A 13,274-nucleotide genomic window follows, 5' to 3' on the forward strand; every position below is an offset into this window, starting at 1 on the left:
ACCAGAATTGGCCCAATCTATGCTGACTGCGTTAATGATGGGGAGTGGACAAAACCAAAATTCTTGACAATGGCTCGAGCAGCTCGTCCTCCATGGCCAGAGTGGGAGTTCTGCATTGATTTGACTCAGTAACACCTTTGTTTGGCCCTTGGGGAAATGACTGTCACTTGTGACAGGGGTGGCACCAGTTGTTTGGGATAGGAGCTGTGCATGTTGCAATTGGAGGAAGGGGATCCAGCTCCATAGGTTCCCATCACTTGTCAGTATCTACTTCCCATTGATGCCTTGCACCAGATTGGAGGGTGGAGGGGGAAAGAGCAGACCCAGTGGCTGATACAGTTTTGAGATGAGTCCAGTGCCCAAGGAGGATATGGGGGTGGCACATTACACTGTAGCTGGAGTTGATTGTGGCGACAGATCAGCTGCTCCCGTTCGGCTGCCACTCTGAACATCTGTCACCCCCTATTGCAATCATGACAGCCTGGGACCACCTGGAATTTTGGCTGAACGTGCAGACCCACATGTGAGAGCTGGCCTGATAATATGGTGGGGTGCAGGGGTGAGGAGCCTGCAGGAGGTCAAACAGGGTACGTGGTCAGCCCCCATCCAAAATCTCGGCTGGGCTATGTCCATTGACAGGGGTGGACTGCTACATGATCAGGAGCCTGTTGAGTTCATCCCTTGATTTCGCTAACATCAAGATTTTTTTTCATCTGTGACCTGAACATCCAAAAAACCACTTGGCTTCTGAGTTAGGTGCTAGGTTAAATGGGGCCATGGTCATGTGCTTCATACCAATACATCTCCAAAGATTCTGAAATGCTGAGGTCATAAATTGTGAGCCATTGCCAGAAACCGATATAGCTGGGACCCCTTCAGTAGCTGAGATAGTAGATAAGACCTGGACATTGGCCGTGGAGGATGTTGTAGACATCTGTACTACATATGGGAAATTTGAAAGGGGGTCAATGATGAGCAGTCACACTGCTCCTGGGAAAGGGGTGGCAAAATCTGTATGTACTCTTTGCTATGAGTGGTCAGGGCAGAGCCTTGAGTTAAAACCCTGTGCTGGGGCCAATTGGTTATGCGCCAAGGCGTAGTAGTTGCGGATGGTATATTCAATGGTGGTATCTATTTCCAGCTAATATACATGATGCATTGCCATTGCTTTCATTCAGCACATTCCCCAGTGGGCAGTGTGGAGCAGTTGCAATATGTAGGGATGGAGGGTGGGAGGGAAAATCACCTAACATGCTACCTCATCCATGGCTAACAAAATGACTCCATCCATAACATTAAGTCTCTATGTGAGGAAAAAACAAGTGCACTACTCTGAGACTGCATCTTTAGACAAATGTTTAGGCCAGCCCCACTGCACCACAGACACCTTGCAAAGGAGCAGGTCCTGACTTGTTTCTGCTGCTACATTGGGAAACTCATCAAGGGTGTACTGCTGTTCGTGTCCAAGGCAAAACACAGTGTTTCATGTCTGTCAAAATCCACATCAGGGCAAATGAGACAGGAACCAGAAGTAGGATGGTGTGTGGTAATTCTGTAGTAAATGTCATAAGTCTAGTTACTAAGAAACAGTGCCCACCACTGCAGGTGCTACACTGTTTTGTCCAGAAGTTTTGCATGGGGGCCAAAACATGACAGCAGGGGCTTGTGGTCCATTATCAGGTAGAGGTAGACATGGAACTCCCAGAAACACTAAATGATGGCCAACACCTCTCTTCTATCTGCTAAAAATTTCACTGTGCTGAGTTCAATTTCTTAGATGCTAATGCAATAAGTTGTTCCATACTGTCAGCAAATTTATGTGACAGGACAGCACCAACACCACAGTCAAATGCACCTGTGGCTAGTGTTAACTGTTCACCAGGTTGGAACATTGCCAGAGATAGAGCTGACACAGGACACATTTTAAGTTGCACAAATGCCCATTGACATGTCTCTGACCCCACAAACGGAACACCCTTTTTACATAACTGATTAAGCAGATGGAAAATATGAGCAACATTTGGAATGAACTTTGCATAATTATTGACTCTGTCCAGAGGAAGATTGCACTCCTTAAGATTCTCAGGCACTGGTAAATTAATAATGGTGGTCACGTGGTATTGTGTTGGCATAAGCCTGTCTTTAAGTAAGATGTGGCCCAAATACTTGCCTTTTGGCTGGAAGAAACTACACTTGGTGAAATTACAACATAGGCCATTGGCTTGCAACTGATCAAACAACAGTCAGAAACTGTACAAGTGCTGCTCCCACGTGGCCCCCATAACTAACAAATCATCCAAATAATTCACACAACTAGGGATACCTTGGATGAGCTGTTCTAGATACCTCTGAAAAATTGTGGGAGCCCTAGAGAGCCCAGAGGAGCCCAGAGAGCAATATGTAATATCTGTACATGTCAAATGATTTATTGATCACAAGAAACTGTTTTGTGGGATCATCAACAGGTGACTGAAAACAAGTGTAAGCAAGATCAACTTTTGAAAAATACTGAACTCCAGCCAATTTAGCTAACAGTTCCTCATACCTAGTGCTTGAGCAAAAATCACCATTTGTTTGCCATGAATGGGAGACTTACAATCACCACAGAACCAAAGCAACCAATAGGCTTTTGTACAATAACCATAGGTGCCACCCATTGGCTAGAAAAGACAGGGGAAGTAACACCCAGATTCTGCAGCCTGTTTAGTTCTGCCATAATTTTGTTCATGCATGGTGAATGGTATTGGATAGGCTCTACTGAACTTAGGTACTGCCAAATGGTTCAGTGAGATGTGTGCCTGAAAATTCTTAGCACAACCTAAGGAAGGTCAACCATCTGTTTGAAATTTTCATGCAACACATCTGTTTTCATGAATGGAATTGTATTAGAAATTAGATTTAACTGTCCTGAATTTGGAAATTGAAAAGCAAGAAAGCATCAAGACCAAAAATGTTAGTAGTTGACCAAGAATTAACTACAAGCAACATTAATTGTTGCACTACATTTGCGTACTTAGCTTGCACCATGATTTGAACCTGCAGCAGGAGTTACTGGCCATTGTATGTCTTACGCAACAGTGCACGTAGTGGTGGGGAGCCAATGCACCCATTAATTAGGAATATGGCCACACCACTGTCCAACTGGAATTTAACAATCATCCTGTCAACATCCAGGTGCAGTATGATATGCTGCATCCAATCTGCTGTTGTCCCTGGCAGTAGCAGCATAGTGTGCAGTATGCTAATGGTTGAAGTTGATGTCTACTGGCTGAGGCAGGCACTTGCAAAGTGTCCTGGCTTGTGGCAAGCAAAGCAAATGATGTCACAGTACAGACAGTGCTGCTGGTGATGATGAGGGTTGCACACTGGACAGGATTTGATGGCACAACTTGTGCTATGGGCCACTGCTCGCTATGGGACACATCAACCAATGCAGAGGCTGGGGAAACACTAACTACTGGCGAATTCCATGGTACCAGACTGAGTTCATGAAGTGAACGAAGCCCTAACAAGTCTGGGACATAGCTAAGTTGGTGTAGAAATACAACAAATCCAAATCAGTAACTACTCAATACAGGAAAATAAACTGAGTCAACTTGTCTTTGCAATAGCATGATACAGACAGGTACAAAGTACAGCAAGCAATGAGCCATGTCACAAGCCTGAGCCATGGACTCAGTGGCAGTCACCACTGGGTGACACCATGTCTAAATAATTGACACCATGTGCGCATCATGGTGGTGGCTCCCGATACACTGACGGCCCGCGGCAACTGCTCATAGCTTTAGTACCACTGACATATCCATGTCTGTTCTAGGTGGGGAATCTGAAGAAAATAGAGAGAAAAGCTGGATAATATCAAAACATTAAAGTATCTTGGGCCAGAAGACAGACTGTATTCTAAATTAGCATTACTAATTATACTGTAAAATCTTACACTCCAAAATTTAAAAAAATTATACATTGTGTCAAAAATCAAACACTTCAAAACAATGCAAAAACATCTAAATTATTACTATTAAATATAAAGAATAATAATAAAATCAGTGAAACACATTATATTCACTTCCCAGACAGTATCTGCGGCACAAATATTGATCAGTTGAAATCATTGACCAAATTGAGGACACACTCCAAAAAAAATCACAGAAATTGTAGGAGCCAAATGCACACTTGCTAGGGCAGAAACTGTATTAACTATCAGCCTCAAACTTACAACCATTAGAAAACTACAATACTAATGTCACTGTTAATAAGTTTTGGATCTTCTGACTATAAGGGTCTTTCTAGCAGATTATTTAAATCTTGTGTCGACATCATTAGATCCACATAACAATACCTATGTAAATGGCCAATAGCTGAAGCTGCATTTCTAAAACACTGAAATAACAAAAATGACACTAATCATATAACCTTAAAGAGATGATCCCATTTGCTCTGTCCTCTGTTCTTCAAAAGTTTGGGAAAAGTAATGTATGAAGGAGTACTGACCCACTTATTTCAAAATAATTTATTTGCAGGCTCTAATCCTAACTTCCGTGGAGTGTTATCTATAAAGCAGTCCATATTTGGAGTCATAAATGACAGAGATAAACAAGAAAAATATCCTTATGGTATTTTGTTTTACCTCATGAAGGCCTCTAATTGTTTGGATAAAATATCCTTGAAGGGAAACTGAAATGTTGAAATGTTGTAGCAACTGTGGCACCCCTCTGCTTCTATGGATGGTGTCTTATCTTCATAACAGAGTAGCTACAGAGACGTATATTAGTAAATTACACAACTAAAGTAAGAGTAAATGCATAGCTATAACAATAATTATAGTTATTCTCATAATATCACATTTTAAAATAAATAATTTAATAACACTGAAGACTAAGCAGCCAAAATTCTTACCATCCCACTCCAGTACATTTCTTCTTCAATAGTGTCTACTGGTAAAAATCACTTTTAGCTAATCTGTGATATACAGCAATACAATGCTGCATACACAAAAATTTCTTGTCTACATTGCAGCCTTGATTTGTGAGGTTTGGTGTACTACATTCTTATTTCTTTAGCAGTCTGCATACACAAATAGAGCAAAAATTTAGAAGTCCCTTAAAATCCAGTTAAAAATTAAAGATCTAGCTTAGAAGCCACTCCTTGGATAATTTAATTTATTGTTGGGTTGAGAGAGAAACAGTAGTCCTTTTTGTGATAGGGTATTTTCTCCCAAGTGTATAAGGTTTCAACTTAAAAGTTTTGGACACAAATAAATCTAAACATGTTATAGTTGATGGACATTAATTGTCAATACAATTTTTGTAAGTAGTGTGTGACTGTCATTTATCTTTATTACTGTGTACCTTGATTAGTTCCTGAGTCTCATGTTAGATTATTGAACCATAACATTCCCTTCTGTTACTTGTTTTAACAATTTTATAATAAATCTATAACAATGAAAAGCAGTTTTCCATAAACACAGCATGTTATTGCATTTTGACACACATAACAGGATTAAGTACATCTCTTGATTGAAACATTGTCTCAAATAACAACAATATAAACTGATTGTTTATTGATTTTTGCTGGAGGCTTTAGACATAACATAATATCCCTGCAAATGGAAATATCTGACTCAAAGTAAATGTACAGTACATGCTGGGTACATACATCTCTATAACTCACTCTGCTGCCATGCTTGTCCATTGCTATTGGAACTGTTGAATACCTAGGTTATTGTAATCAAGTCCCTTTATTTTATTTTATTTTATTTTATCCATATTTTCCACTTGTGAACAAGACTGTATTCAATACACAGAAATTAAAATTAATAAGGCCTTCAATCACTTTTTTTAATCACATGATGGCATTATGGACCCTGCAGATCTACCATCAGTTACAAATCATCATAATATGTAATTTACTTCTGCTCTCGAGTGAGGTGATGTGAAATGTATGTTGCTGTTATGAGAAGGCTGGAGGCTAGATTCAGTACTTCATTAATCAAATAGCAGAAAATATGATGAGAAACAGTGGAAAACCTTCCCAAAAATTAAGTATTACACTGTTTTACACCATTTATCATCATATTTTCTGTCGTTTGATTCATGTAATACAAAACCTAGCATCTAACATTCTCACAACAGGAACATACATTTTGCATCACCTCACTTGAGAGCAGAAGCAAATAATGTATTAAGATCATTTTCATCTGATGATGGACCCACAGGGTTCAAAATGCTTTGTGTGATTCAATAAAACATGAAAAAATTGTGACTGGAGACATTATTATTCAAACTTCTGATTATTTAAATTCTATTTCTTTAATATATAAGTGTTTGTGTGTTGGTAGTCCCCATAAGAAATCATGCTGCAATGTAAAATAGAGTATTTCTTGCCTTCTTTGTGAAATTTGATATAAATGACATGTCTGTACACACTAGTCTCAATAAAAGGCATTTTATAACCTACATTATGCAGCTAATTTTACTCTAATTCAAAGATAAATCATCTAACAAAAATGAACATGTTCTGTGTTTGACCAGTCTGTCATTTTCTAAAGATGTGAACATCTTGGACACCACACAACTTAAGTTTGAATCCTGGATTGATGCAGAGTTGCTCCAAGTTTTGAAATCAGTCCAATGAAAAATGACAACATCTGTTGGAAAAGATCTCAAAATGGAAAGATAATCAAACAATGATGGAAAAAACTTCTACTTACCTAAATGTGGTAAGTATAAGTTCTTTCTATCATTATTTGATTGTAGTGAAAACCAGGATAGATTTTAATAAACTGCTAAACCAGTTTCCATAAGTAGTACTTCAGTCATGTGAGCTGGTACATCTTTTTCTGATAACAATGTCAAGCAAAGTGCATACAATACAAGTTCATAAAACACCATAAAATCACTATCTGAGTTTAAGCAAAACTTCATCCATTACTTCCTCACAAATTACAAGTGAGACATTTGTTCTCCAGCTGACGACTTACTACATTTATTTATTTGTATCAAGTTTTTGTAAAGTATGAAGACTGTGGCAGGCATATCATTAATCAGTACTTCTTCATGCATTTAGAAGATACTCCTATTCTCTGTCTGTGAGTGCACTGTTGAAAGTGGAGATATGTGGCCATTAGTTATACGTACCAGATGGTTATGATTGAAATTAAAGTACAGCTATTCACAGAGGTTCAGTGTGCACTGTAATTGCCATATAGCACCAAAACATGGTAAATACTCTAATGCATTAATCCAGAACCAGTTTACACTAGAAAAAAAAATTAGTTCCAGTTTTGGCAGCTAGATGAAAATCTGATGCTGTGAGTGCAAGAAAGACACATAGAAATATTTCCATATGTAATGAATTAGGAATGTGACATGGGCAGAAATGGTCATACAAGTGAGAAAAGCAAAAATTATTTTTCTGCTTCGTATTTTTAAGTGTACCGTGGACCATGAGATGGACAATTCTTGTGGCACTACAAGAGCACTAGCACTACCCAGGGCATGTGCTGCATGGCAGCAACAACAATTTTGTCAATAGTTCCCAATGGGATAAGATAACTTTCCCTTACAGGTGCCACACCAAGCTCACCTGTGTTTCCAAATTTAATTATCATCTTCTTTAAATGATTTATTGACATCAGGCCTCTCCTCAGACCTTTCAGTTGGCAATACTTTCTCAATGCAGCACTGTAATTGCTGTCATTCACATAAAACAGTTTCACTGAAAGTGCTCGGTGTCTCTTCTTGATAACCATTCTGTTCACTCACATTATGGTTTGTGAAATGGCAGTGTGGATGTCATACCATCATACAAACAGTGTGCAGTGCCAGATTTGCACCTGATGGCCATGATAAGCACTAATTTTTTTCCAACGTAAATTGGTTCCCCAATGACACATTATTAGATCTACCAAGTTTCATTGCCCACAATGGACCTTCATGAACAGCTGCACTGTAATTATAGCCACATGTTATATTCTTTTTGTGGGCCTGCAATTTCTTCTCTTGTTTCCCAGTTGTCTACCTGTATTAATGTAGAACAGAGATGAGAAAATAGATCCACCATTGTCTGTGTTTAATGAACCACTATTTCACTCATTAAAAATAACAGTGAAAGCATTCCTTGCAATTCATAAATTGAATAGGAAGCCATTGACTTGATGCATTAATGGCTAACTTAATAAGAGTTGAAACTTTCTGGCAAATTAAAACTGTGTGCCAGACTGAGACTCAAACTTGGGACCTTTGCCTTTTGCAGGCAAGTGCTCTACCATATGCTGAGCTACCCAAGCACGACTCACACTCCATCCTCACAGCCCTGCTTCTGCCAGTACCTCGTCTTCTACCATCCAAACTTTACAGAAGCACTCCTGAAAGAAAGGATATTCATGGCTTAGCCACAGCACAGGGGGTGTTTCCAGAATGATATTTTCACTCTGCAGCGGATGTGCAATGATATGAAACATTCTGGCAGATTAAAACTGTGTGCTGTACCGAGACTTGAACTCGGGGCCTTTGCCTTTCGAGGGCAAGTGCTCTACCACCTGAGCTACCCAAGCATGACTCACGCCCTGTCCTCACACCCCCACTTCTGCCAGAGCACTTGCCTGCGAAAGGCAAAGGTCCTGAGTTCGAGTCTCAGTTCGGGACACAGTTTTAATCTTCCAGAAAGTTTCATATCAGCGCACATTCCACTGCAGGGTCAAAATCTCATTCTGGAAACATCCCCTAGGCTGTGGCTAAGCCATGTCTCTGCAATATCCTTTCTTTCAGGAATGCTAGTTCTGTAAGGTTTGCAGGAGAACTTCTGTAAAGTTTGGATGGTAGGAGATGAGGTACTGGCAAAAGTCGGGCTGTGAGGATGGGGCGTGTGTTGTTCTTGGGTAACTCAGTTGGTAGAGCACTTGCCTGCGAAAGGCAAAGGTCCTGAGTTTGAGTCTTGGTCCGGCACACAGTTTTAACCTGCCAGAAAGTTTCACATCAGTGCACATTCCACTGCAGATTGAAAATCTCATTCTTAATAAGAGTTTTTAGTCTGTACATGCAATTAAAGGTGACAGGGAATCATAGTATCTTATTTAATTGGACAAATGTCAGAATGGCAGACTGAATGTTTCAGATTGCTTACATTCACTGGTAACTTGTTTAAGAGAATTAAATAAACATTTTTGAAGGAAATTATGTCCCTTTAGTGTGAGAATTTACATAATTGTTTATAGCATATCACAAATTGCTGTAACAATGGGATAGAGATTTGAACCTCAAAATAAACACAAAATAAGCCCAATGTTTTTGAGTAAACTAAAATGTCTAAATAACACAAATGTTTAATTTGTTTACTTTAAGTACACCTTTTTTGTATTGTCCATCCACAATAATGAATGAAAATCCATATCTAACCTTCATTTCTGTATGTTTTCTGTCTGCTACATAATAAATCTAATTCTTGATAAATATATGGATTAATGTTACTGTACTTACATTATTTTTATAATATTTACCATTAATTCAGTATTGGTTTTACTGCTTACCATAGATCAACCTAAAGGAATTCTCCGTCCTGTTGGAGGCCATATTGCCACACTTGCATGGACAATGCCAACAATATATGGAATTGGAATGGATGATGTTTGGTGGACAGCATCTGACATGGGATGGGTGGTGGGTCATTCATATATTTGTTATGCACCTCTAGTATATGGTGTCACATCAGTGATGTATGAGGGAAAGCCTGATCGTACACCAGACGCTGGCCAGTATTTCAGGTATGCTCAATATCTACATGCATATTCATCTATATGAATGAAAAACAAATAAGACCCACCTATGATACAAGTAAAAAATAACCAAATTACATTAACAATGTGTCAGAAATACTGTTTATTATTAATGTAAATGTCTTTGGTAATACATTAGTTCTCAAAGCAGAGGAATCCCACAGGATTTAAAGGCATTTCTTTCAGCTTCTTCTTTTTTCTTCCATTACGGATCTTCTTATCATGTAAGTTGTGTTACTGTATCTCTAGTGTCCAAAAAACATATTTTTGTAAAATTTATAAACCTTCCATTTTCTTACAGAAGCTTCTGGGTAGTTATTATACTTCAAAAAGGTAGCTGCATTTCCATTTTAAGCAATCTTTGTGCTAGGTATTACACTTTCTATAGATTCGAAATTACTGTTCTTACAAAAGCTCTAAACTTTATCAGCAATAACCTATGAGCACACACTGCTATAAAAGTCCCCTCTGAGCTGCATTTCATATGTACTAATTTTGGTCAAATAATTGTTAATTTCCTCTGTGCTTATTTAACTCTTAAATTTCCATGCCAATGTGATATTGTATGTGAAATATGAAGAGATTCCTACTTTCAAACTACCGGTATTTTAAAAAATTCACTGTCAGGTATTTAGATATCAGTATCAGTAACATTCACGAATTTCTAATTTTTTCATATGGGCTTTCAGCTGTGATGTGCAGTGTCAGTCTTGTCAAAAAGTACAGAAGGAATAATTAGATTTACGTGTTTACTACTGTATTTTAAAGCCTAATTGTGGATGCATCCTATTGTAAACAGACTTGTGAAGAACAACATAGCTGTCAATTTGAACTGTCTATGATTGAAAATAATACTTTTTTCTCTTATTACACATGAAGAAATAAGCCTTTTCATTTTTATAACAACTGTTTGTGGCTGCATTGGTTGTATATCATAGATGAAACTGGTAAATATAAAACCAGTGATTTTTGTCAGATATGGTAAAAGAAGGAAAAGAATCAATATACAGTTGTTTGAAATAACTTGTATGACAATCATCATAATTTTTAGTGTGCATTATACTTTCTTACATCATACATTAGCCATGACTGGAATCTTTTGGTTACTGCATCTGCATGGGATTGGAGAGGAAAGCCAAGATTCCACTTGTTACTACTACTAATAATAAAAAATCTTTATTTCTCCAAAATAATAAATGAAAAGTGCTAGTTTGCTTGTGTTCTACTTTTATTGTGTTAACCAGTTTTTGGCTTACAAGGCCATCGTCAGAGATTTACTGACTATTGTCACCAAAGAAGTTACAATGTTTGTGAACAACATTTGAAAAGAAGTTACATCTAGATTTAAGCAAAAACGTACAGTAAATAGTATCTTTGACAGTGTGATGGTAATGCAATGTAAAAAGTAAAAACTTGAACAGTAAATAAATATAAACGGAGTAAACAAAACTGGGACAGCATAACAGTTTATAGTAATATACAAAACCAATAAAATAAAATTAGTACTTTACAAAGGTACTTCAGGAGGTATAAAACAGGAAGTGTGATTCACAAATCAATTAAAAAAAGAATTGTCAGTGTAACTACAGAATATATGAGTAACTTATGCAATATCAATAAGATAAAGAGAAATGAAAAAATGCAGGTGAATGGGGGATTGTGAGGGAACCTACAGTAAATGTCATAATAATTTTTCAGTTTTGCACATCATCATTTTTTGTACACTTGCAACTATATCATGCCATACATATAATGAATATACACACCAAGTATCATAATAATATATGCTATTATATAAAGAATATAGAAATGGAATTGTTGATAATGAAGCCCAAGAATCTCTGAGTGGGGAGGTACACAAATCTTTCAGTTAACAACCATTTCGGTTTTCCCTAAAAAAGATTTTCATGGAGCTATTTGACAACCTATTATAGACTCCAGCTTCAAGTGGGCTGTGATCTATAGCTCCTTTATTACTTGGTATCCTATGATACCTATCTGGAAGGTACCAAAGGAGATGTGGAGCCACACTGACTCCAGCACCATGTTTCTCGGTTGAGGAACCATGGCACAAACAGCCTGATTGAGGGGGTCCCATGCATTCTCAAATGGTTTAAATCAGGGAGTTTGGTGCCCAGGGGAATATGCTAAACTCATCCTGGTGCTCCTAGAACCATACAGATATGCTGCAAGCTGTGTAACACATTGCATTGTCCTGCAGAGCATATGCCAATGAGAAACAAACTGCATGTAGAGTTGGAGATGGTTCCCAAGGATAGATACATGTTTTGTTGATCCATTGTGCCTTCCAGAATGATGAAATCACCCAGGGAATGCTACAAAAACATTCCTCAGATCATAACAGTCCCTCCTCTGTCCTGGACCATTCCAACAATTGTTGCAGGGCCATACACACCAACAGCCATTGTCCAATGAGTATAAAATGTGATTCATACGAAAAGACCACCTGACATGAAAATTCAAGCCTTTGTTGCTCATGAACAGCAGTCAGAATGGATGGATGAACCATGCACCTGCTATAGGGGCCCATACGCAGCAATGTTCGCTAAATAGTCATTGAGGAGACACTGTTGGTAGCTTCTTGGTTCATCTGGGTGGTCAGTCACTCAACAATTGCGTGTCTATTCACCTGTACACATCTCCACAGCCATCGCTAACCCCTATCATCTATGCCCATGGTGCACCACTGTTGCCTCTGTGCCAGTTTTGGACAATGCCATTTTGCCATGCATGGTATACTTTATGCATGGTAGCACATGAACAGTTTTCAAATGTACCTATTTCAGAAATGCTTTTACCCTTGGCCAAAAAACCAGTTATCATGGTCTTTCAAACATCAGATAAGTCACTCTGTTTCTATATTACTACAACTGCACTTTTTTCCACATTCTCTTGACAAGCTTTATATACCCTCTACTGTTCATGCTGCCAGCTGGCATCTGGGAGAGGTTATTGCACATTGATACTGAACATAGGTGGTGGTCACATTAACTTGAGTGGACTATGTAGGTGCTCCCTTTGGAAGCCTGAATATCCTATTCATGTAAACTGTGGGTGCCCAATCCCATATTGCACATCTGAGAGCGTTAATCTGTAGTACACTTGTTAAAGGACAGTAGGGGTAGTTATATTTAGTAAGTAAATATTGCAGCTAATCTTTTTACAGATGTGGCTGATATGTTTTTCATGTAAGATGTTCATCAATCACAATGCCTAAAAACATGTTTATCAGATGTCTCAACTGCAGACAGTGATTCACTATATGATCGGTTATAATTTAACAAGATCTTCATTGCAACAATCTTGTCCTTATTCAGTGTAAGTTCATTCATTGTTAGATATTCTGTGATCAGTTCAGAGTTCTCTTTATTTCCTTGTATTACTAGCTGTTCTGCATGGCCACAACCAATAAATTATGTATCATCAGCATAGTTCACCAGCTTTGAGTTTTGCAGCTGTGTTATCCAATTTATGCATGCAA

At 38.2% G+C, this 13,274-nt stretch overlaps 1 protein-coding gene across 1 annotated transcript in view; it reads left to right on the forward strand.

Moving 5' to 3' along the window:
- Positions 1-13,274, forward strand: part of LOC124722896 (acyl-CoA synthetase short-chain family member 3, mitochondrial) — a 320,410-nt gene that overhangs the window by 195,946 nt on the left and 111,190 nt on the right. Inside the window, exon 7 of the mRNA XM_047248037.1 lies at positions 9,532-9,760. Coding sequence (XP_047103993.1) covers positions 9,532-9,760 — 229 coding nt within the window. The remainder of the gene's footprint in view (positions 1-9,531; positions 9,761-13,274) is intronic.

This window comes from Schistocerca piceifrons, chromosome X, assembly GCF_021461385.2.
Source record: "Schistocerca piceifrons isolate TAMUIC-IGC-003096 chromosome X, iqSchPice1.1, whole genome shotgun sequence".
Classification (NCBI taxonomy): domain Eukaryota; kingdom Metazoa; phylum Arthropoda; class Insecta; order Orthoptera; family Acrididae; genus Schistocerca; species Schistocerca piceifrons.